Genomic DNA, 24608 nt, shown 5'->3' with positions numbered 1-24608 from the left:
AGACTTGCGTATGATTGAATCGAACAATGAAGCTTTCATTAAACTATGACTCTCCCTACAGTATAAAGTATGCAGAGAAGCCCACATTTAAATAAAAAGAACGATCCAGATGCTGAAAATTTTTCAAAAAAGATAACTCGCACTTTCGCCCGAAAGGCAAAGCGTGGATTGCGATAGCGAGTTATTCGACAGCTAGCTATACAAAGTAAAATTAGTATTTTTAACGGCCGTGGAAGTTTGTAAACAGAGGCATACAAACGAAATTACCAACGATGGTGTCTCTCGCGCACAAGTAGACATCTCACTCGACGACCGCGGAAACTTGCTGTCGAAACGCTGGAGTGAGGGAGCGCGGCAGCAATAGCGAGCGAATTGACCTTCCTGCGGCGTCTAGCATCAACGTGAACTCACGAAAACACAGCGCGCGGGGGAGTGTGTCCCCATCGCAGTTGGCTTTCACAATACAGCGGCCACCCGCGCCTACCCCTACGCCTCCCTACTCAGGGTGGGCCTTGGGCCATACTCCCTCCTCCCCCCAGAGCCTTGCCATCAACGAAACACGGCGCGCTTCCTCCCCGCTTTGATCCTTTTCGTGTGCGGGGTTGAGCAGCGATCGCCGGCTCATCCTCGTACGCTTTCACTCTCACATACAGCGTACAGCATGCGGCGAAGATTTTATCGCCCTTTGACTTTATACAGAACGTCACGGCGACGGGGATGCCGGCGGCAGAAATGAGATAGGAGTGTTCATGTAATCGATATCTCCATAGAAACACTTCAAATAGGAATCAAAATTGATCGAAACAGTCATATGAGGTAACGACTGAGTCACAGATGACTGCGCGAACAGGCACGAACACGAAAGGTAACAAACGATTCACATGCGTACGTATGTTTCCTCCCTTTCCGTTTTCATAAGCCCCACAGGTACAAATTTTTTTGAGCGTGTAAGATTAAATGTGTGTTTATACTAGCTGGTACACTATACTAGCCCCGTTTACATGAATGCGACAGTGGCGTATCGCATTTCCAAGCGCCTTTGGGAAAGGCGATGCGACGTCGTTTACATGTAGCGCATTAACTCTCGCGAGAACGTAGCGCCACATGGTGTCGTATAAGGGAAGTGCAGCGGACTTCCGGTGTAACTAGTTTCCGGTAGTGGGCCGAGTGCACGTTGGTGGCTGAGTGCCGAGAAATAGACAGCTTTAGTTTAGCGTGCGCAACTTATAGCATACGCTATACGCTATAGTAGCCGCGTTTACATAAATGCGACAGTGTCGCATCGCATCGCATTTCTAGCGCATCACATTCATGTAAACAGCAGTAATGCGCTAGGAAAGCGCATCGCATTAATGCGCCATGCGAGGGTAGATTTACGGGCGCGAGTCGACTCTCGCGGAGCATGTAAACGCAGGATCGTCGCATTAGGAATTATGGGAACGAATTAGCCTAACATGGCAGCGGTCCCTGCTGCCCGCTTCGAATTGAATTTGGCGTTGCTTTTTTAAAACGCACTTCGTTAGCAGTAAATGATTGTGTAAATGGTTTTTGCTTAGTCTCAGGCCGCTTCGACGACAAAGTATTATGGATAACCTTGTGGTGTTTTCGAGATCGCTTCTCGTTTGCAACGAGTCGAAGCCTAGCGAAAGAAATGGATGGATGGATGGATGAATGATTGAGGCTCAACCCTTTGAATCGGGCGGCGGCGGCGCGCGCCACCTAGCCTTTAATGGTTCCATATGCATGCATACCTATGTATTTACTCCTTTACTTTTGCGTTCATGTTATCCACCAATTAGATAGTCTCCGTTTAGTTATTTCTACCTGTTCAAAGTCTATTTTACTTTCACTGTCTTTAAAACCCAAAGCTTTCAATAGATCCCCGTTAGATTCAACTGCAGGGTGAAGTTGTTTACAAGCAAGTATCAGGTGTTCAGTCATTTCCTCCTCCTCTCCACACGCCTCGCACACCAAATCTATCTCCTGGTATCTGGCTTGGCATCCCGCAGGGGCGTCTGCGCAAGCAAGCGTTTGGTGTGTTGCGGCACCACGTACCCGAGCACACGAGGGTTGGACCCTCCCGCGTGTAGCCTTGTCTGGGGAAAGGGGGATCCTGGGGGTTGAGCTGATGCTGGGTGTTTGGACCTTTAAGGCCCCCCGGCGGAGGCAACACACCCCTTTGGCCTCTGCTTCACATAGATGGCACCCCCGGACTGACCCACCCGGGGAAAATCGGTAGTTGCCTTTTCCTGTCTCTTTCTCCCTCCAGCCTTCGTCTTTCTCTCACTTTTCACCTTTCCTGTCTTCTCCTTCCTCCCGCTTACTTCCAAATTTTCCAGGCAGCAAGGGTTAACCTTGTGTGATTAGCCAACCTAGGTTATTTCATATTTGGTTATAGTTATGACGTACAGCTGGCGTTTTACAGGGCCTGTTCTTACACTCCCTGTAGCGCCCCCTTGTAGGACTCCATGGTGGGTGGCTGGCATTATTGCCGAAAATTCAATTCCTTTATGGCAACATCCTTCCCTCCACTTCCTGATCACCCTCAAAAAAGAGGACGCACCAATGAGGTATTCCAGTTTTTTGGACGGCAAAAAGAATCTTTCCCTCGTTTTCATGTGATCCACTCTGAAAAACCAGATAAACCAGTAAGAACTATCTCACCCTTCCTTGTTTCGAAGTCACGTACTGACTGAAGTCTTTGGTCCTGGATATAAGGCGTCGAGGATGGCAAGTGGTGATCTCCTCTTGGAGCTCCGCGATCAAAAACAATATGAATAATTGTCTACACTAGTTTCATTTGGGAAAACCCAAATAATTATGACCCCGCACCGCACGATGAACACCACCCGCAGCGTTGTCTCGGACGATGACTTGCTAGAGCTCACTGAGGCTGAACTCTTGGAGGGCTTCAGTGACCAGAATGTTATCAATCTTAAACGAATTAAGATGAGGCGAGATGGAAAAGAGATCAAAACGAAACACCTGATACTCACTTTCGGCTCAAGTGTCTTTCCCGAGTCCATCGAGGCCGTTTATATCAAACTTCGTGTTAGGCCATGCGTGCCCAATCCTCTTGGATACTTTAAGTGCCAAAGGTTCGGTCACAGTTCACAGAACTGTTGAGGCCGGCTGACTTGTGTCAAGTGCAGTGACAAAGAACATTCCTCCGAAACATGCCCGAACACTCCACATTGTGTCAACTGTGATGGCGAGCATGCCGCATATTCGCGGTCCTGCCCGTCCTGGAAAAAAAGAAAAAGAAATTGTGACCATAAAAGTAAAAGAAAATATCACTTTCAAAGAGGCACGGAGGCGGGTGTCATACCTGTCTAAGAGCAGCTTTGCCGATGTGGCGCGTAGGGGGGCAGCGCCACAACGGCCTCCGGCGGCTGTCCGACCCACAGACGGTGAGTCGGCAGTTACGCCATCTGCCCCCGCGGCGGTTGCAGCTAGCGCTGCTCCGTCAACACAGCAGACGGGGCCATCGACCCCGAAGGTGGGCGCAGCCGAGGCTGCCCCTTCCAGCGCTGGCAACAGCCGGCGCAGCCAAATCCCCCAGGGAGCCCCATCAACCTCCGGGCTGGTGGGCGCAGGGGTCTTGCCTTCCAAGGCGGGACTCTCCGTGGTAACTTCTCGCTCGGAAGAGCACGTGTCCGGCGCCTCACAAGAGGCAATGGACACCACACCTATCCCCACGGCGCGCCAAGCGCCTAAGGAGCGGCGAGGCGCCCTCGAACGCTCCAGAAAGGGCAAAATCCCCATTACAGGGCCTCGAAAGAGCTCTGTAATCTAAGCACTTCCGTTTCCGTACACACAGCACGTATTTACTTTCAACATGGATACACAAATCATTCAATGGAATGTCAGAGGTCTTCTTAGGAACCTTGATGATGCGCAAGAGATTATACACAAACACAATCCAAAAGTGCTGTGTCTACAGGAAACACACCTAAAATCACAACACACAAACTTTCTCCGAAAGCATGTTACTTTTCGCAAAGATCGCGATGATGCAATCGCATCATCGGGAGGTGTTGCAATTGTAATCCAAAAGAGCATAGCAAGTCAACATTTACAGCTACGAACGGCCCTTGAAGCAGTGGCGGTTCCAATTGTTTTGCTAAACAAACTTATCACTATTTGCTCGATTTATATACCCCCACACTACAAACTAAGCAAACATTAATTTCAGTCCTTCATAGATGAATTGCCAGAACCTTACGTTGTACTTGGGGATTTCAATGCGCACAACAGCCTGTGCGGCGACTCTCGTATAGATGCGCGAGGTCGTCTTGTTGAACAGTTCCTCTTCTCTTCTGGTGCATGCCTGCTGAATAAGAAGGCACCCACATATTATTCTCTGGCCAACAGAACATTTTCATCAATTGACCTCAGCCTAGTTTCCCCGTGTATACTGCCTGAACTCGAATGGGAATTTATGAACAATCCTTACGGGAGCGACCCCTTCCCCATACTGATAAGAACATCTAAAGAAAACGAATATCCTCCACAAGCTCCTAGGTGGAAGATAGACACAGCCGACTGGCAGAAATTTCGAACTCTCTCTAGCATCTCATGGGCTGACCTGTCTTTTTTTAGAAATTGATGCTGCTGTGGATTATCTTACAGCATTCATAATAGATGCCGCATCAAAATGCATATCCAAAGTAAGTGGTTTGGCGTGCAAACCACGTGTACCGTGGTGGAACAGCGAATGTCGGACCGCCCGTAAGAATCAGAACAAGGCGTGGGGGTTGCTGCGAGCTTCTCCCACCGCTGAGAATCTTGTGAACTTTAAAAAAATAAAATCCCAAGGTAGGAGAACCCGCCGGCAGGCCAGAAGAGAAAGTTGGCACAAGTTTTTATCGAGTATTAACTCGTTTAGAGATGAGGCCAAAGCCTGGAACTGGGTTAATAGGATTAGAGGGCAGCAAACATATTCACTTCCTCTAGTAAATGCACAGGGCGATACCCTGAAAGATCAGGCCGACTCACTTGGGGAGCACTTTGAGAGTGTATCAAGCTCAAATCATTATTCGCAATCCTTCCTAAAATATAAACAAATAGAAGAATGCAAGCCACTCATCAATAAATGCCGACAGAATGAACCGTACAATTGCCCTTTTAGTGTTGCCGAGATGAAAGCTGCCTTGAGCGCAAGCAAGAGCTCTGCACCGGGATCCAATAGAATCATGTATGAAATGCTCAAAAACTTACACAATGACACGCAAGTAATACTACTTACACTTTTTAACACTATCTGGGACGCAGGATACCTTCCAACGCTATGGAAAGAAGCCATTGTGGTCCCTGTTTTGAAACAAGGAAAAGACCCTTCTTCAGTAGCAAGTTACCGCCCGATAGCCCTCACAAGCTGCATGTGTAAGGTATTTGAAAAAATGATAAATCGGCGACTCATCCATTTCCTTGAACAAAACAAAATGCTTGATCCCTATCAGTGTGGCTTCCGAGAAGGGCGCTGCACAACCGACCATCTTGTACGTATTGAAGGACATATTCGTGACGCGTTTGCACACAAACAGTTCTTCTTATCGATATTCCTCGATATGGAGAAGGCGTACGATACGACCTGGCGCTACGGAATCTTGAAAGATTTGTCAAAAATGGGCATTCATGGTAATATGCTAAGCGTAATAAAAAGCTACTTGTCCAATCGTACCTTCCGGGTGAAAGTAGGCAATATGCTGTCACCTTCTTTTGCACAAGAAACTGGTGTACCCCAGGGTGGCGTGCTCAGTTGCACACTCTTTATAGTTAAGATGACAACACTTCGTGCTTCCTTACCACCGGCCATTTTGTATTCTGTCTATGTGGACGACATTCAAATAGGTTTCAGATCCTGTAACCTCGCAGTGTGCAAGAGACAGGTACAGCATGGTTTGAACAAGGTGTCAGGGTGGGCAGAGAGAAATGGATTCAAAATCAATCCTCATAAGAGTTCTTGTGTTTTGTTTACAAGGAAGAGAGGCCTGGTTCCGGATCCCTGCTTAGAAATGTGTGGACGACAGATACCTGTAAACAAAGAACACAAATTTCTAGGTGTCATACTTGACTGCAGACTCACCTTCGTCCCCCACATTAAGCATCTTAAAGAAAAGTGTCTAAAAACAATGACCATAATCAAACTTCTATCCCAGACTAGGTGGGGCAGTGACAGGAAGTGCTTAATGAATCTCTATAAAAGCCTCATTCGATCACGACTAGACTATGGCGCCGTGATTTATCACTCTGCCGACCCGAGCGCACTAAAGATGCTAGACCCAGTCCACCATCTCGGAATCCGACTGGCCACTGGCGCTTTCAGAACGAGTCCCATACAAAGTTTATATGTAGAATCAAATGAGTGGTCACTCCATCTGCAGAGAACATACATCAGCCAAACATATTTTCTGAAAGTCCACTCAAATCCTCAACATCCCTGTTTCAATACCATTATTGACATGACACGCTACACTCTTTCGCAATCGTCCCTCCGTAAGACAGCCTTTCTCGCTGCGTGTGAGGGAGCTTAGTGAAGAAATGCACGTTCCACTTCTCGAGCTTCGCCTAATGCATCCAGCCAAGCTGCTACCTCCTTGGGAGTGGCAGCTCATACAATGTGATATATCTTTCGTGAAAGTCGCAAAACATGCTCCAGAGATTGAAATCAAGATGCATTTCTGGGAACTCCAGCACAAATACTCCTGCACGGAGTTCTACACAGACGCGTCAAAGTCATACGACGGGGTGTCCTATGCAGCCGTCGGTCCATACTTCCCGGAATCCGACGTACTGCATCCGGAAACTAGTATCTTTACGGCTGAGGCCTACGCACTGCTGTCGGCCGTAAACCATATAAATAAATCACAACTCCAGAAATCAGTTATATACACGGACTCCCTCAGTGTTGTGAAGGCCTTGATGTCTTTCTGTAATCACAAAAATCCAGTATTTAATGAACTCTACTCCGCACTGTGCAAAGCATATATATCTAACCAGCATGTGATCATATGCTGGGTGCCTGGACATAGGGGCATCGAGGGAAACGTTCTAGCCGACCAGATGGCCACATCAATTTCATTGCATGCACTTAATCCTACTGCTTCGGTCCCTGTCACAGACCTGAAGCCTTTCTTAAGAAGGAAACTACGAAACCATTGGCAACGCATGTGGGACGAAGAAATAAATAAACTGCATGTAATAAAGCCACAATTAGGTTTCTGGCCTCCTGCAACAAAATCCCACCGGACAGATGTGCTATCCTGCCGTCTAAGAATAGGACACACTTTTGGCACACATAACTTTTTACTCACGGGAAACGAGTCTCCAACCTGTGGTAGATGCGGGGAGAGGCTGACCGTCCTCCACGTCCTACGGGAGTGTCGGGAAGCCGAATCCGAAAGAAAAAAACATTTTCTCTTAGCATACCGGCACCACATCCCCTTGCATCCTGTTATGTTACTTGGTCCAGAACCACTCTTTGACACCAACGCCGTCCTAGGTTTTTTTTGAAAGATGTCGTGTTGCATGTTATTAGCCCCACACGTTCGTAGTGCTTCCTCTCTCCAGAGGATGCCGCTGCGATAATTATTTTGAATAGCACATGCCTCTAGGCCCTTGTGGTTCAAGGGCTCTGGCGAGGCAGTAGTGCTGTAAGCAATTTAACATCTCGCATATATTAAACAATGCATCATCTTTTTACGATAGATTTTAGTGTTCATAGTATTCGTCATTAGTCATCGCCATAATTTTATAGCACGTAGATTTTACGCACTTTACAGCGACTATTTTTAGGCCACTTTACAGCCAAGTCTCATCTTCCATAAAGAGAGAGAGAGAAAACATTTATTAGAACCATCGAGGTGGTTGCTCTTGAGGTCGAGTGGGTGGTGTCCTCATTCCAGGACTCCACTGGCCATGGCTGCTCGACGTACTTGCTGGACGAGAGCTTCTTGTCCCGCCAGGGTATCGCCGGTCAGCTGTACCTCCCACCGCTCAAATTGCGTGCTAGGCGTCTTTAAGTGTTGAGGCTTGCCCCCGCACCCCCATGAGATGTGGAAGAGTGTAGGGCGTGTGTCGCCGCACCAGGGGCAGATGCCGCGATATGTATGTGGGAACATTTTACTGTATTTGTGTAGGTTAGGAAATGTGTTTGTCTGAATAAGTCGGAGAGCTACGGCATCTTCAGTGCTGAGCTTTTTGTGAGGCGGGGGATAAATCCTGCGGTTGAGTCGCTGGATCTCCAGTCGGTCGCAATAATTGGATGGCAGGGGCATGAAGGTAAAGGGTGGGGATTGATGAGACGATTGGTCTTGCCCCGCTCGGTTGATTAGCGCTCGAGCTAGGGCGTTCGCCCTCTCGTTTCCCTCCAGACCCACGTGACCCGGCGTCCACGTGATTTGATGGTATTCTTGCAGCCTCGGGCCTAGAATCTGAGCCGCCAGCAGCGGTGTTCGTCCATTGGTAAAGTTACGGCAGGCCTGTTGCGAGTCGGTAACGACATGGACTTCCCTGCCTACCCTGTCTTCTTGCTTTATTACCAGTGCCGCGGCTATGGTCTCAGCCGCAGCTGGGGTCTCTGCCCTTACGGAGGCCGCGAGAGTCAAGGAGTTGTCTCTTCCGTTCACGGCGGCTACCGCAAAGAGGCCCCCTACAGGGTACGCCGCCACGTCCACGTACGTTACGTACGGGTCTCCCTTGAATTGTCGGCGCTGTCTGTCGACGCGAGCCTTGCGTCGTCCTTCATGGAGTTCATGGCTCATGTGCTTCGGTATCGGGTTCGCCTTGATTTTGCCTCTGACCTCAGGCGGGAGTGATCGTTGCCCATCGAGGGCACGGAGCTCCGTTGCCGTTCCGGTCCGGTGGAGGATGGCTCTGCCCGCCGCCGTCTTCTGCAGTCTGGTCTTTTGCGAAGCCATAACTGCGTCCGACAGCTCAGCGAAGGTGTTGTGGATCCCGAGGGCCGCTAACTTCTCGTTTGAGGTGGTGACAGGGAGACCCAGGGCCGTTTTGTACGCGCCTCTGATGATGGCATCGACTTGTTCTTGGTCGCGTTTGTTTAGCGAGTGATAGTGATACGGCATGCTATACGTGATTCTGCTGATCACCAGAGCCTGGACGAGGCGGAGCGTGTCCTCTTCTCGCATGCCCTTGCGGCTTCTTGTAATTCGTTTTATAATCCGCGAGACCTGGTTGGTGGCAGACCTTAGGGTTTGGATGGTGTGGGAGGCTTTCAGGTTGCTCTGGATCCAAAAACCCAGAATCCTAGTCTTATTGCCCTCCGTGATCTTCTGGCCCTCAAGATAGAGGTCGATAGGGCCGGGAGACTTGTAGATTCCTCCTCCGTGCACCCGGATCACCTCGGACTTTTCTGGCGCACAACGCATCCCGCTCGCTGCCGCAAATCTCTCCACGGCCGTCGCGGCCTCTTGAAGGGTCGCCTCTTTTCGAGCTAGGGAGCCCTTGGTGGCCCAGAGCGTGATGTCGTCTGCGTACAGGGCGTAACCTAGGTCGGGGATCTTCCGCAGCTCTTTGGTCAGCGCTAGCATCGCGACGTTGAATAGAATCGGGGAGATTATCGCCCCTTGCGGTGTTCCTTTGTTCGGCACGTCGATCGTACCCGATCGAGTCTGGCCAATTCCGATGGTTGCCGTCCGGCCCGTCAAGAACGATTTAACGTAATTAAAGATGTGCTCCCCGCAGCTGATGTCGTTCAGCCCCTTGAGAATGGCCTCGTGAGAGATGTTATCGAAGGCCCCTTTTAGGTCGAGTGCGAGCAGGAGATGTTCTCCTCCCTTCGGGATGCCCTTAAGAACTTCTTCCCTTATGATTAGGAACGCATCTTGCGCAGAAAGTCCCGGCCTGAAGCCAAGCATGGTGTGCGGGAAGAGGTCACCGTCCTCTATGTAATGTTGGAGGCGGGTTTCGATGACCCTCTCGTACAGCTTGCCGAGGCACGAAGTCAGCGAGATGGGACGCAGGGCGTCGATCGCGGGCTTCTTGCCGGGTTTGGGAATGGTCACGATTTCCGCGTGTTTCCACTCGTTCGGTACGTGGCCCTTGCTCCAGAGTTCCTCGTTTAGGTATTCGGTCAAGTCCTGGATGTGCATCGGGCTCAGGTTTCTAATCATAGCATTGGTGATTTTGTCAACTCCGGGAGCAGTGTTGCGCTGTGAGGCTCGTGCCGCGGCATACACCTCTTCCTCCGTGATGGGAGCGTCCAGTTCTGGTCTTGGTTCTCCTTCATATTTTAGGAGGCAGGGTTGTATGGCGTCGCTTCCAAGGTATCTGGTTATTAGGGTGTCAATCAGATCCTGGTCGTTTCCGGGGAACTTGTGGGCGATTTCTAGAAGGGTCCGACTGGTTGTCGATTTCGCCTTGTCGGGCTCAATCAGGCAACGTAGGATGGCCCACGTCTGCGCCGTACTCAGGGTACCCTTGAGCGAGGTGCAAAACTGTACCCAATTTTGATGTGTCAGCTCGTTTGCGTAATTTCTGGCTTCGTCTGTTATTTTCTCGATTCGTAGACGTAGCTTCCGGTTTAACCGCTGTCGCTTCCACCGTTTGAGGAGGCCCTCACGGGCTTCCCACAGGCGTAAGAGCCGGCGGTCGACTTCGGGCGTCTCAACCGTGCGCTGGATGGTTTTAGTGGTTTGGATGTGCGCGTCCCGGAGGTGCTGCATCCATTCCGCTATGTCTGTTATACCGTTTTCGGGCGGGGGGTACTGCCTGAATGCCTCCCAGTCCGTAAGCCTAATTTCGCCAATTGTTCTCTTGAGTTTCGGCGTGGATACCGAGATGCTGAGGATGTAGTGATCGCTGCCCAATGTTTCGCCCAGGTGCGCCCATGAGTATTCCCTTACGTTTTTGACAAATGACAGGTCCGGAAACGTGTCTCGACTTACACTATTGCCTACTCGGGTTGGTTGGAGGAGATTGGTTATCAATTCGAGGCCCATTTGGTCAACCGCATCGAGGAGCGATCTCCCCTTTTGCGTGTCTTGTTGGTAGCCCCAAGTCGTGTGCCTAGCGTTCATGTCTCCCACCACTACCAGCTGGTTGCCGCCAGCGGCTCTCACACTCTCGTAAATGATGTTGCGGAAGTCGTCTTTCTGAGCCCTCGGTGGACTGTACAAATTCAGGATGAAGGTGCTACGTCTACCCCTCTTCTGCGGGAGGACTTCCACTAGCACGTGATTAATGTCATGATGTTGATAATGTTGTCCCACGGCCGTCACCGTTTTGTGAACTAAAACCGCGACCTTCGGTGATCCCGCGTGTTTAATTGCGTAGTAACCCCGCAGCCTGATCGGCTGATTCCCGACCTCCTGAAGGCAGATGACGTCGGGGGGGTATAGGTGATTTTGGATGAAAAGTTGGAGTGAACTTGCCTTCTTGTTGAAAGAGCGACAATTCCACTGCCAGATCACGAGGTGTTCGGGCGCGCTGCGTGTGGTATTAGCCATTGCTGACGTTCATGGCACCGCCGTCACAGTTTTCGGCGTCCCTGACGTCACCCGTGTTGTTTATGCGCCTGTACGCCTTGATGCGTGGGTTGCTGCTCTCGTCGTCGACCCGCTTGCGCGAGCCAAACTCAACCTTGCGTATTCGTCTTTCAAGGTCTTCATGGCTTAGTGTGTTCTCCTTGACTTTATTGTTTAATTCACCCATCTGGTAAAGCATCTGTTGTATTGTAGCATAAATGCCTTCGAGGGTGACTACACTTGACTGGCCTGCCGCTGCCGAGGCCGCACCGGGTAGCGAAGAGGGCGTGGTGGTTCTTGAGGGGGCAGGAATGGAGATGGCGGGCTGGTGGCCTTTAGTGCCGCTTTGCTGCCCTGCCTGTGTGTTGTTGCTTGTTTTGCTTAGCAACGCTTCTAAGCGTTGCATGCGTTGGTTTAGGTCGTTAACCTGAGCCTTCAGTTTTTTATTTTCTTCCCTGATGCGCGTACATTCTGGGGAGCATTTACTATTTTCACTGGTATTTTGAGCGCAGGAGGTACTAGACTGATTCCGGCTCACCTTGTTGTTGTTGGCTTGGTTCTTCTTGCCCGATTGGTGCTTCGGCTTCGACGTGGATGTCGAGGTAGAAGGCAGGCGCTGCCCTCGCTGCTCTCCTGGCTTTGGCCACTCCGAGCGGAGTCGGGACCTGGACCTGGACTCGGACTGGGACCGGGATCGAGATCGGGACCGGGACCGGGACCTTGACCTGGACTGGGCCCGGGACCTTGAGCGGCTCGCCGAGGATTCCGAGCTGAACCACCGCAGGCGGCTTCGTCTTGGCCTTCTTCCATCAATGTCGTCGTCTTCCTTTTTCCGGGCGGAGGATGCTTTTTGGTGGTAGTGTTGTGTTTTAGCTTTTGCTTGCACTCGCGAGACCCCGTGGCGTGAGCTTCACCGCAGACGGCGCACTTGAGCGAGCACTCGTGGCCGTCCGTCGGGTCGTGCGTCCCGCAGGCGAGACAGATCTTGACGTTCGGGGTAGGACAAACGTCCGATCGGTGTCCCATGCGCTGGCACACGTAGCAGATTTGTTTTGTGGGCTTGTAGGGGTGGCACTCGGTCTCCCCTCCGTAGTAGTAGACGTATCGTGGAACTACGTCAGAGCTGAACGTGATCACGGCCGTCTTGGTCTTGCCTAGCATGCGGGCCTGCACGATTTCAACGCCTTGGGTCCTCACCCTTAGGTGAGTCATAAGCTCCTCGGGCGGGGTATCCGGGTCGATTCCATGAATGACGCCCCGGGCCACTCCGTCCGGTGCCGCAACGTAAGAGTTGACTTCGTGAAGGTTGCCGCCCAGCCCAATCCGCGTGATCTTGCGTGCCATATCAGCGACCTCCTGATCGGGGGTGCTAACAATAATTATGTTGGAACCGGGTCTCAAGCGCACGATGAAATGTGAATCGTCAACTTTCCCTCCGCAGGCGGCCGAGATGGCTTTCGATATTTGGTGGTTGCTGAAACTCTTCACCTGAAGGCCTTTCTTGGGTCGAATGATGATTTTGAAGTCGCTACGTGGCAGTGGGGGCAGCCGTCGTCTCTTCTTAAAAGAAGGCTTCTTTGATGCCCCAGCGCCTGCAGCTGCGTAGGATGATGATGATAACGCGGTGGCGGAGGAGGGCGATAGCGGAGAGATCACCCTGCCTGCCACACACACTTGCTCGCCTCTGGCGAGCTTCTTCTTCGTTCTTCGCTTGAGGTGTAAAGACCAATTGGAATAAGGACATTCCGATGGCGTCCCTTGCGAAAGGTCCTGTTCCATAATGGCAGGGTCGTCATGGCGATCTTCCGAGATATCTTGGAAGTCCATGGCTGTAGTTTCTTGCGACGTAGGCCCGGCGCATCTTCAACATTACCACTTGTCATGGCGCTCTTTGGCCAAACCTGGCCCCTGCGCCACAAAACACCACACATCATCATCATCATCTGGATCGGTACGTTTTCGTCCGCAGTACACCTGTCCTGGCTTCAAACAACAATGAGCTTCCCTTAGAGTTATCGTAAATATTTTCTTTGGCTATTTCTTGTTAAACGTCCTGTATGTCTCCAATGCCGATTTGGTTTGCACCTCTGTACTCCACATACCCCTCTCTGTCTCCTTAACCTTTTCCTTGACAGATGATTCCTTACTTGTCCCCCCGCTACTGCCCAATTATTTGCTTGTCAATTTTCTAGTTCGCTTCCTCCACCTCGTGTCAACATTCCTCGTGTATAAGTAACTTAAAACCTTCCTAGCCCACCGAATTTCCCCCATTTTTCTCAATCGCTCCTCAAATGCTACCTTGCTACTAGCCTCTCTGCCCTCGAAAGAAGACCATCCCAGATCCCCCTGCACTCCAAGATTTGGTGTTTTGCCATGTGCTCCCAGAGCGAGCCTACCCACACCACGCTGCCTAATTTCCAACTGTTGACGGGTCTCTGCTCTAATAAATAGAACTGCATTGGCAAAAGTCAGGCCTGAAACCATTACCCCCTTCCATATCCCTCGTACTACCTCGTACCTATTGTAGTTCCACAGTGCCCTACTCTTCATAATCGCTGCACTTCTGTTACCTTTAGTCGTTAGATATTTTTCGTACTCTGTCAGATGCTCAATGCCCTTATTTATCCACACCCCAAGGTACTTGTATTTATCGACTATCTCCAGCGTGGCCTCCTGTATCTTATGCTCGCCGCAAATGTTATCATTAAAAATCATGACTGCTGATTTTTCTTTGCTAAACTTCAAGCCTAATCTGTCTCCTTCTGTACCACATATGTCCATTAATTCCTGCAGATCTTCTGCATTGTAAGCCATTAGTACAATATCATCCGCGTACGTCAGTCCTGGTAATGACTGTTCAATCAATTTTCCTTGTTTGAAAAATGATAGGTTGAAGCCGAGTCCGCATTGCTGTATTTTGGCCTCTAAACCTTGTACGTACAGCATAAACATCAGAGGTGACAATGGACACCCCTGCTTAAGCCCCCGCCGAATCATTACAGGCTCCGGAACCTGCTTTTCCCATTGTATAATCACCCGGTTAGCTTTATAGATATCTCTTAAGAAATTGGTTACTCCATCTTGCACTCCTAAAGTTTCCAGAATGCCCCACAAGCCCTCTTGAAGTACACTGTCATAGGCTCCCTTTATGTCCAAAAAAGCCAGCCATAGGGGTCTGTGTTCCTTTTCAGCTATTTCAATGCACTGTGTTAGTGAGAACAGATTGTCTTCTAGCCTCCTTTGCTTCCGGAACCCATTTTGTAGCTCTCCAAGTACCCCCTCGTTGTCTACCCATGCCTGCAGTCTGTCCTTTATAATCTGCATAACCACCCTGTAAACCACTGACATCACTGTTATAGGCCGGTAGTTATTTATGTCAGCTTTGTCCCCCTTTCCCTTATATATCATTCTGATCCTACTTAGCCTCCATTCGTCAGGTACTTTACCATCCACTAGCATTTTGCTCACCACCTCCCTCAATGCTTTCATAGATTTCGGGCCCAATTTCTTTATTAACATAATTGGAATACCATCGGGGCCTGCTGATGTGCTACTTGGTACGCTCTTCTCAGCCCTTTCCCACTCTTTTTGTCCAAGCGAAAGCAGTGGGTTGACCGGGCTATCCCTCTCCGACGTACTGCATGCACCATTTCTCTGTTTTCTAAATTCCGAAACATCCGAGATGTCAGCGCTACCTATCGCTAGAGTATGGAAACAGCCGCATCGACGGCAGATGGCCTCACAGATTTAAAGATCTCGCTGGCCAACTAAAACTGTAAAAAAACCTGCACTGCTTAGCGTGCGCTACACTATAGCGTATAGCGTACGCTATAAGTTGCGTATGCTAAACTAAAACTGTCTATTTCTCGGCACTCAGCCACCAACGTGCACTCGGCCCACTAACGGAAAGCAGTTACACGGGAAGTCGGTTGTACTTCCCTTATACGGCACCATGTGGCGCTACGTTCTCGTGAAAGTTAGATCGTGGAATATAGAAAACATTGATTCACAGTGGAGGAAAAGAACTAGGAAGTTTACCAGCAAGTGTGCGGCCTGTAGGGTGGACAACACAGCAACAAAGAAGGTCAAGCTGAAAGTCAGAGAGGCTGAAATAAAGAAACCTGCCATGAGTAACTACTTAAGAGGAAAAAACGAAATCAGGGAAGAAACCATTTATGATAACTCAAAAGGAAGCTCATTACTTTTCGAAGCGAGATCGGGATGCCTTAGAACACGCACCTACAAAGCGAGATATAAGCAGGAAGAAGAAAAAGCATGTGCTAATTGCTGCGGTAAAGCTAGGGAAACGATGAAGCATGTTTTATCAGAATGCGAAGACGTATACCCAGCGGTCGATTTAGGCCCCACTGGCCTCCTTGAAGCCCTTGGGTTCAGCGGGAGCAGTGGTAAAGCAAACATGTCCGCGATTGGAGGATTGGTGGAAGAAAAGTAGGGAAACGACAGAAGACGGAGACGTACAAAAGCACAGGTCGCAATAGGGAATCAGAAAATTTGGGCGTGGTAGTTCATAGTGTGTGTTTTTTTTTCATTGTTTAACCTAGGTAAGACATTAAGCAGTATAATAGCAAGAGCTTGGTGGCACAACCCACTGCCCCGTTCCAAAGGGGACGCTCATAACATCCATCCATCCGTCCAGTTAATGCGCTACATGTAAACGGAGTCGCGTCGCCTTTCCCAAATGCGCTTGGAAATGCGATGCGCCACTGTCGCATTCATGTAAATGGGGCTAGTGTAGTGCACGCTAAGCAGCGCACGTTTTTTACATCCAGTTAAATGGCACGGACAAACTCCCAGGCCCTATCCCCTTGCGCTTCCGTTTACGCGAATACCGGACTCGCGAAATGCTATTGGAAGTAAGGAATGCTACTTTATTTTTCAAAAAGAAAAGTAGGCGAGCATGGTTGGGCCCTTAGTCCAGGGCTCCACTGGCGCGAGCGGCTCGCTTGGCTTGGCTCTCCTTTCCCTCATCCGCAAGCCATGCCTCCCACTGCCTATTTAACATAAATGGATGTGCAGTTATATATGGGCTAGTAATATGTGAAGGCCGTTCAAGGCACTCCCATGTGATATGTTGTAGTGTGGGTTTGTTAGAACACCATGGACAGACGTCCAGAAATCTAGTTGGGTTTATTTTACTGAGTTGATGCAGGTTGGGGAAGCTGTTTGTTTGAGTGCGTCGCCAGTCCCTACTCTGATATCTGTTAAGGGCTTTGTGTGGATTACCGTACACTCTGCGTTCCTCCCGCTGTTGTAGAAGAGTGTCACGAGTGCTTCGAAGAAGTCCCGCGCTCGGCTCGGCCGCAGCTCAGTTGTTGAATCCTCGAGCTGTACGGTCTGCCGCAACGTTACTCTCCAAGCCCTCGTGAGCCGGACACCAAGTAATGTCGTGGTGTTCTGTCAGGGTTGGTCCCAGAATTCTACTTAACATTTTGGGTACCGTCTCTTTGGGAAACAGGCGACACGCTGTCTGCGAGTCGGAGAGTATGACTGCCGATTCGTTTCTGTGTTCCGCGTCTGCAATGGCCACGGCTCTGCAGCCGCTTCGGCCGCACACGTGGACTAAGTTACGACTATGGCCGTTATGACACGTTGTTTTTGAGTTACTGCTAGCGTGTGAGTCTCTCTACTGGCTCTGATAGCGTCTGTGTAGTACGCGGTAGAACCTTTCCCAAAACGATTCCGCAAGGTTGCAGTTCGTGCTCGTCTTCTACCTGCATGGTACGTTGTTTGCATATTCTTTGGTATCGGTGCCACCGTGATATGATATCTCGTGTCCCTGTCCAGTAACACTGTATTCTCGCCGCAGTACAGCGGTCGTGGCGTGAAGCCCAGCTTTTCTAGAACTACACGTCCCTGGTTCGTTGAGCAGAGCCGCTCACTTTGAGCTATGAGGAGCGCGCTCGCGTATTCCTCAAAGCTGTTGTAGATGCCCAGTTTCTCAACTTTATCATTGTAAGCATTTTCGGGGAGGCTAAGCGCTGCCTTGAAGGCTTTCCTTATAACTGTATTACCTTGTTTCACCTCCTGGTTTGTTAGTGCTTGATACGGGAGTGCGTACGTGACCCTGCTAATTATAAAGGCGTGGACCAGCCTGATCGTTTCTACTTTAGTTAGCCCATCTTTACTGCTGGATATCCTTCGTATCATACGGGCTACGTTCCCTGCGGTTGCTCTCAACTTTTGGATGGTGTGTGGTGCCTCTGTTCTGTTGTACCCACATTCCCAGAATGCGCAGTATTTTCACCTCCCTAATGGGACGTTCATCCAGATGTATCATTATTGGTACAATATCGTTTTTTCTCGCTATTTAGGCCTCATTATGATCAGCTCGGTCTTCTCAGGGGAACATTTCATCCCTGCTTCGTCCGTGAAAGCCATTATCTTGTCCACTGATCTCTGGAGTGTGTCCTGTTTTTCCGCGTACGACCCTCTTCTTGTCCAAAGGGTTATGTCGTCCGCTTAAATAGCGACGCCTAAATCTGGGTCCTGCTGTAGTTCAATTGCGAGCTTGCGCATGCCCACATTGAAGAGGATAGGAGAAAGTTTAGCTCCTTGCGGGGTGCCTCTGTTCGGGAGGTCGAAAGTGTCGGACCTAGTCGATCCCAAACCTGTTGTCGCGGTTTGGTGCGTGAGCAAGGACCTAACGTACGCGTATATGTGGCGGCCACACTTTATGCACTCCAGGCCTTCGATGATCGAGTCATGGGTGATTGTATCAAAAGCTTTCTTGATATCGAGCGCCAGTATAAAATTGTCACTCGAGCCTCTGATCGGGTGCAGGACATCGTACTTCTGAAGGAGGAACACGTCCTGCGCTGATACGTGTGGCCTGAAGCCGAACATGTTGCTGGGTAGTAAATTTTCCGTCTCTACGTAATTGGACATTCTAGTTAAGATCACTTTTTCAAACAACTTTCCCACGCATGATGTCCACGAAATCGGTCTTAGGTTCTGGATATCCCTGGATTTACCCGGCTTTGGTATTAGGGTGATATTGGACTCTTTCCATACTATTGGGAGTTCTCCACCCTCACTCCAGACTTTCTCATTAAAGAAGTTCATGATTTGTGTTAAGGCTGCGTCACTGAGGTTTCGGATCATGGCATTAGTAATCCGATCATTTCCTGGAGCCGTGTTTTTCCGAAAAGATTGGGCTGCCGCGTATATTTCTTCCAAGTTTATAAGTGCGTCTGAATCGGGTTGCTCTTTTCCTTTGTATTTCGCGTGCATTGCGTTAGTAATCTTCCGGTGTAAAGCGACGGCCGCAAACGCGCAAACTCTGGCGCCGATCGGATAGCGGCAGTCCGATGCGCTGCAGCCAGTCCGCTTGTCTGCTGCCTTGCAGAGGGACACGATGTCGCAGCTTGACATATTGCCAGTCGCTACCTTTGTAGCCCACAACGCTTCAAAGTCGAATGGTGCTGCTGGCGAAAAGACTGAGACCGACTCTGACAGCCGAGGTCTCGTAAAAATTGAGCGCGTTGTAACACAAGCAGACGATGCTTGCTGTGGGTGGAAAGTACTTAAGTGTAGTGAGAAATTATTCTTCGACATTCACTTTCTGTTGCTTTCTTTCTGTAGAAACAAATGAACTAACACTCCAACTATTACGAACAACAGTTGTTCATCATAAAGTTGGAAAAAGTTTGATGACGCGCCCTGGGCAGGCAATGGGATAGTTCGCCCTACTAACGTCATTGGGGCAAATGACGTCAAATGGGTAGGACGCGGCCTATAAGTCAGCCGAGAGATGTGCTGCGATCGGCAGCGATGTACATTTTTAAAACCTTATAATACATTACACGCTTTACGCGGAACACTTAGATGCGTCAATTAATGATAAGAAGGGCCCACTCCAACGACTCGGTACGCTTGTACAAAATCCTGAAAATCATTTCAGGGTCTCTTTAATGAGTTGGAGAAATCGGGCCAGGTGATATTAGTGGGAGATATGAACGCGCATGCACATGGGTGATTTGGTCGGAAATACTGATTGCAACGTTTCTCTAGCGCTGGATATATGCGATGACCAGAACCTTAAGTAGAATAGTTAACCGGCAGAATAAGTCTCGTGGACAGGTAACATGGCAGTGCGGAAATCGGCAGTTAGGTATCGATTACGCCAGAAACGACGTGCGAGCAACTATACCAAATGATGATAAACACGAAAAAGATAGGCTGGCCGGGTAGCGATTATAAAGGTTTAAGCTTAAAATTTGGGAGAGGTACTAATGCAAAGCATGAAGCAATACCATCAAAATTTCTAAAAATGAACAAAAAGTAAATAACAGAGATAGGAAAAAATACATCAAGAAGAAAATGGAGGGTTTTCCTACAGCAATCTGGGAATATAAGGATTTGGTAGACGTTATGCAGGAGGAGATAGGAAAGATAAGAAAAAGATTGTTGGATTGGAAAGAGGAAAGCACGTAAGTGGTGGAACAAGGAAATAAAGCCAGCTACAGACGAGCGTAAGCAGGCGTCAAGGGATTGTGGAGAAACCAAAACGTCATTACAAGAATTAAGAAGAGGTGCTCCTTCGCTGGAACAAATACCGCGAAAAGAAAAGGATGGCGAGTGAGCTGGAACAACAGAAAATTAAGTGCGCAAGTGAGGTTGGGTGCCAAACATTCGCAAAAAAATAAAGACGCCCCAAAAGATACTGGAACCATATAAGAGAAGAACACTCGGAGCTCCAACTAAAAATTCGCAAACGGCTGTAAGGGATGAAGACGGTAAGATCGACGAATGAGACGTTGCGCTGTTGTACATCAGATACGCTGTTAAAGCTAACTTTATCACATGGATCAGACAAGTCCATGTAATAACCATCATTCCCATTCTAGCTGAACAATGGCAGCGCCAGTGCTTTTTGTCGCAATTTTAGTAGGAAACACTACGTTGCCGCATGGTCAGTCTTGAGTCTTGAGTCAGTTCTTCGTCAGTCTTGGTCAGTTCCTGAGTCTAATCTACAAGCTCCTTTCTACGCAAATCCCGATGATTTCTGTGAGCTCACATAAAAATAAACTTCGCGAGCAATTCCGTACACAAATTCGACTACAGACACCCCAAAAACGAGAACAACACCGCAACCATATCCGGTTAGATATCCTGTAAAGCCGGCATTCCGTGGCCTATTTCCTGATAACGCTAGGGTTAGGGCAACGAAGAGGAAGTGGTAGACTGTCTCCTGGAGCTGTAGCCTCTCTACCAGCCTGCGCGATCGCCACTAACTTTTCCCCATGTAAACAGTTCTACAGAGTGCGTCGGCTTCCCTCTTCGTCTCCTCTTGCGTTCACAGTCCTGTCCAAATGCACCGTGATAATATGTTGCCGCAGACAACAGAGAAATTTACTAACGTTTCGCTTGACTAGCATCAATGAATATGTGAACAGAAAAATAATCATCGCAGTACCTGTTACAAGAGTAATAGAATAGGTCCACGATGCACAGTCACGCCGTATACACTCAGTTTTCAGCAGTCCCGAATCTGCGTTTCAAGCGTAAATATGAAAATACGGCACAGAAACCTCTAAATGTAGCAATGCAAGATACTAGGCGCTTTCTGCTTGTTAGCGTTTCACTTGCTGCTGGTAGCACAAGAGCAGTTGCGGAGGCGGAGATGGCGGTCGCGAATCACGTTCGCCCGCTGCGCCGTGCTCTTCGTATTCAACGTGAAAGGCTTCTCGTTTATGCGCAGGACCGTCGGTGGCCGCAGGAGCCCAGGTGGCGCCACGTGTGCCTGGCACGCAGTGTCGCACCCCTGCTTGCCTGGACGCTGCTCTCGCTAGGACAGGAAACCAGGCAACGATCACCATGAAGCCTGGCCCAACGAGGGGGAAACGGCAGGGTTTCACACTGCACCACCTGTAGACGTGGCATGCGTGCCCGAGAGGCTGCACATAAGTTGATGCGTCCGTGTGTGGACGTGCATGACCCTGGGCAGCGGTCATCATCTCCTTTAAACATGGTGCCGAACGCAGGCCTTCCGCAGGTACCTCGCTATTGCACGTCCGTTGATTATTTCCCATCAATGCTTGTTCATTCCTTATAGGACTGACCTGACTAAACCTCAGAACCTTTAGAGCGACTACCTCAATTACACCGCCCGAAAGCACCGACGCCCTGTTTCGACGAAGGAGCCATCCTTTCCACCAATAATATGTTATTAAGTCATTCACTCAAAATGTCCTCACCTCATTAATACAGTGCCATCCACGACTACCTTTCTCTTCCTTCGAATAGGTGGTGTCCGCGCCGTCTACGACATATTTGTTCAGGCGTTGTCGAGTCTCATTCCCGTAAGCCCATATCAACGCTTGTTTTCGTGCTCACATGCAAAAAGCCGCATTCACTTTACTGCATTCATTTGAAGCAATAAAGAAGCCCTTGTAGTACAGCTTGTACCACACACGGGTCCAAATAAACAAGCAACGTTTATTCATAGATCCCTCACGCATATAAATAAACACCGTAGCTGACTGACATGCGCAGATGTCGCCGTACCATAATGCCTTTCATGGTGCATTTCCCCTTGTGTAAGAAAAGTTTGTCTTGCTTAGGAATTGAAGAGATTTCTCGTTGCGGTCGTCTTGTTTGCCGCGTACACCGCCTCGGACTCGGCATCCTGGCGCTGAAGGCCCTACGGAGCACGAACAGTTGAGCATCGTGCTAAACGCTCGGCGTCTCTTGTGCCCTAGTGGTGCGACGCATTGCACTCTCGCGCTAGAATGGTTCTCCCCTTTTAAGCAGACGCCTCTTTTGTCCTAGTGGACGGTTGTTCTTCGGGGACCGCTTGGTATGAAAGTGGCACCAGTTGATCGAGGGCCCTGTGGGTGGACGCCTTGGCTCTCACCAGGAGCACTTCGCCCTTCCCGTGTGCCGGTGCACTCGCCGGTCTCGTTTCCGGTCTCTTCCGCTTTGTCCATAAGAAGTGGAGTGATGGCGTGGTGTCTTGAAGGCACGCGACAAGTGTTCCCCCCTGTAACCGTTTTCCCATGGTGGTTTGCCGCCGTCCAGAGGCGCAGTGCCGTAGCCCAGTACACCGAGCCAGAAGTTTTCATGGGTTCTTTACAGGCACGTACCCAGGATTCCTTTTTTTCGGGGGAGGCCCAACCCAAGGTAACTATTCCTATGCAAATGAGGGGGAGGAAGTAGCTAACCTCACTAGTACAAATGCGAACAATGCCCGCCATTCGCCATAAAGACGCGTAAACCCGCATAAGAAAATTGAAATAAGGTGTACCTCACAGGTATGCCTGTGAGATACGCCACTCCTTTACTTGGCAAACAAGGAACCACATCAAATGGACTCGCGTATGATAGAAGCGCAGGAAGAATGCTGCCAAGAAGAAGTAAACAAGCGAAAGTAAAAAATAAATATCTCTAGTAGCGTTTTTTTTTTAATTAGTCCTGGAAGAATTACAGAAAAATTACATGTTTGGGGAACAATCACAGTTCTTTTGGATCCCCGTTTACTGCTCTACCAATTTAAGTGCCAAAACCGACCCGTGTTGCTATTTGGGAAGTTGCGTAACGATGCATAGTCACCAGTCCCGTACAACCGAGTAGAGTTCAGGACGCTGTGGTGCTAGGCGTACCGCGCCACCGCGGAAGGTTGGAAAAACACTAAGATTAGCACAGCAGAGAAGTGGCTACGTCAGGCGGCTCCTGTGATAACTGTAGAAGCGTGATTAAAAAACCACGGAATTATTCTCCACTTTCGGGTATTAGAGTTTGCAGTCGTAGCTGTAGGGATGAACTTGTAAGGAACCAGGTGAGCAGGAATTATTTGCAGTATTTACATCTTAGACAAGATATACATCGACAGTCTAGCGTGACTCCCATATGGAGCCCGCAAGACTAACATACAGCAAACAGCTTGCGAGCACACAGCTCACGAGTACATTTCGAGCATGACAACGAGCACTCGGCTCACGACGACGAGCACGCACTAGCAGCCAACAATCGCTGCTTATATCCTCTCCGCTCGACGTCATAGTTCGACGTCATTGAAGATGACCTGCCCTTTTGGAGGAAGCAGGCTCACATACACGTGTTGCACAGGTTTCAGTGCCGCACAGGTTTCAGTGCCGCACACACACACAGGTGTAAAGGTCCGGAGCCGACGTCAGAGGAGTTTCGTAGAACTCTGCTCCGTCCCGGGTGGCACGCCGGGTAGCACATTCCTGAGCTGACCCCGCGCCATGTGGCTGCCGGTTATTCGCAGTTCTCTGAAGTGCGCCTCGTCCTGTTGGATTGGAACACGTGCAGCGGGCTGAAATAGCTGGCACGTTGTCACCCCGTGCGGCCATTCCTAACAGCTCCTCCATGGCCCGGAAAATCTCGCCTGACCAGTGCTGGCAACCGCTGGGCAGGAAGAGAATGGCTGGCGAACAAGACGACGGCTTTGCTCTCTGCAACCCCTGCGCACTTGGAATGCCTTTAACCATTTCACAACAACTGGCACAGAAGAGTCGACCCGGCAACACAATACCGCTCAGCGTTCAAATGCCCGGAATCAGCTGTTAATCCACCAGGCCTCCTATCACAATTTCAATGGAAGTCACTCAACTGGGAATCCCAAATTTTGCCCCTACATTTTGTGCAGCCAAAGCGAGCGTTCACGTTCCCCCTGAGTTTGACCAAACCTGACCGCCGCACTGCATAAGAGCAAAGGTTTACGTAGAACTAAGCCGAAGGCTTCTCAACCACCAATACCCGAACATATCTTAAGCAGCCTAACTTCACGAACAGCCTGTTCTTACCCTATCGCAGTGGCGTACTTATCTCATGTACTGTTGCCACCGAACCGTCTGGCCAACTCCACAGGTACGTCATCACAAACGCGCTAACTTTGTGGTCCCTATTCCAAACGCGTACTTGCGTCTTACGCAAACGTTTCATTACGCTTACTCACATTTGTTCCTTTAGTCCACACAGGACACGTTCCTTAAACGAACAACTACCTTGCGTAACTCACGTACACCGCAGAACCCTTAAAAAATGCGTCTGCCAATAACTCGTTCTACGCACGCTTACTAAAGAAGTCAGAATACGGCTGCCATTAACACACACGAGCAACCCAGTCATCAATCTGCT

The 24608-nt window shown here is 49.6% G+C and overlaps 2 protein-coding genes across 2 annotated transcripts in view; one reads left to right on the top strand and one right to left on the bottom strand.

The window, feature by feature from the left end:
- The window catches only part of LOC135907591 (uncharacterized), an 81424-nt gene extending 59543 nt beyond the window's left edge, over positions 1 to 21881 (top strand). Inside the window, exon 5 of the mRNA XM_065439274.1 lies at positions 21208 to 21881. Coding sequence (XP_065295346.1) covers positions 21208 to 21327 — 120 coding nt within the window. The 3' untranslated portion in view covers positions 21328 to 21881. The remainder of the gene's footprint in view (positions 1 to 21207) is intronic.
- Positions 5289 to 13313, bottom strand: LOC139053944 (uncharacterized). The gene is made up of 3 exons (XM_070530777.1): positions 12025 to 13313; positions 7249 to 7374; positions 5289 to 5313 (listed from the first exon to the last, which is right to left on the bottom strand). Exons 1-3 carry the CDS (start codon positions 13311 to 13313, stop codon positions 5289 to 5291), a joined length of 1440 nt encoding a protein of 479 aa, XP_070386878.1.
- Positions 21882 to 24608: the final 2727 nt, after the last annotated feature.

The sequence above is a fragment of the Dermacentor albipictus genome, chromosome 1 (assembly GCF_038994185.2).
Source record: "Dermacentor albipictus isolate Rhodes 1998 colony chromosome 1, USDA_Dalb.pri_finalv2, whole genome shotgun sequence".
NCBI classification, from domain to species: Eukaryota; Metazoa; Arthropoda; class Arachnida; order Ixodida; family Ixodidae; genus Dermacentor; species Dermacentor albipictus.
Note: the sequence above shows the minus strand (reverse complement) of the source record. Positions and strands in the feature narration are given on the sequence as shown.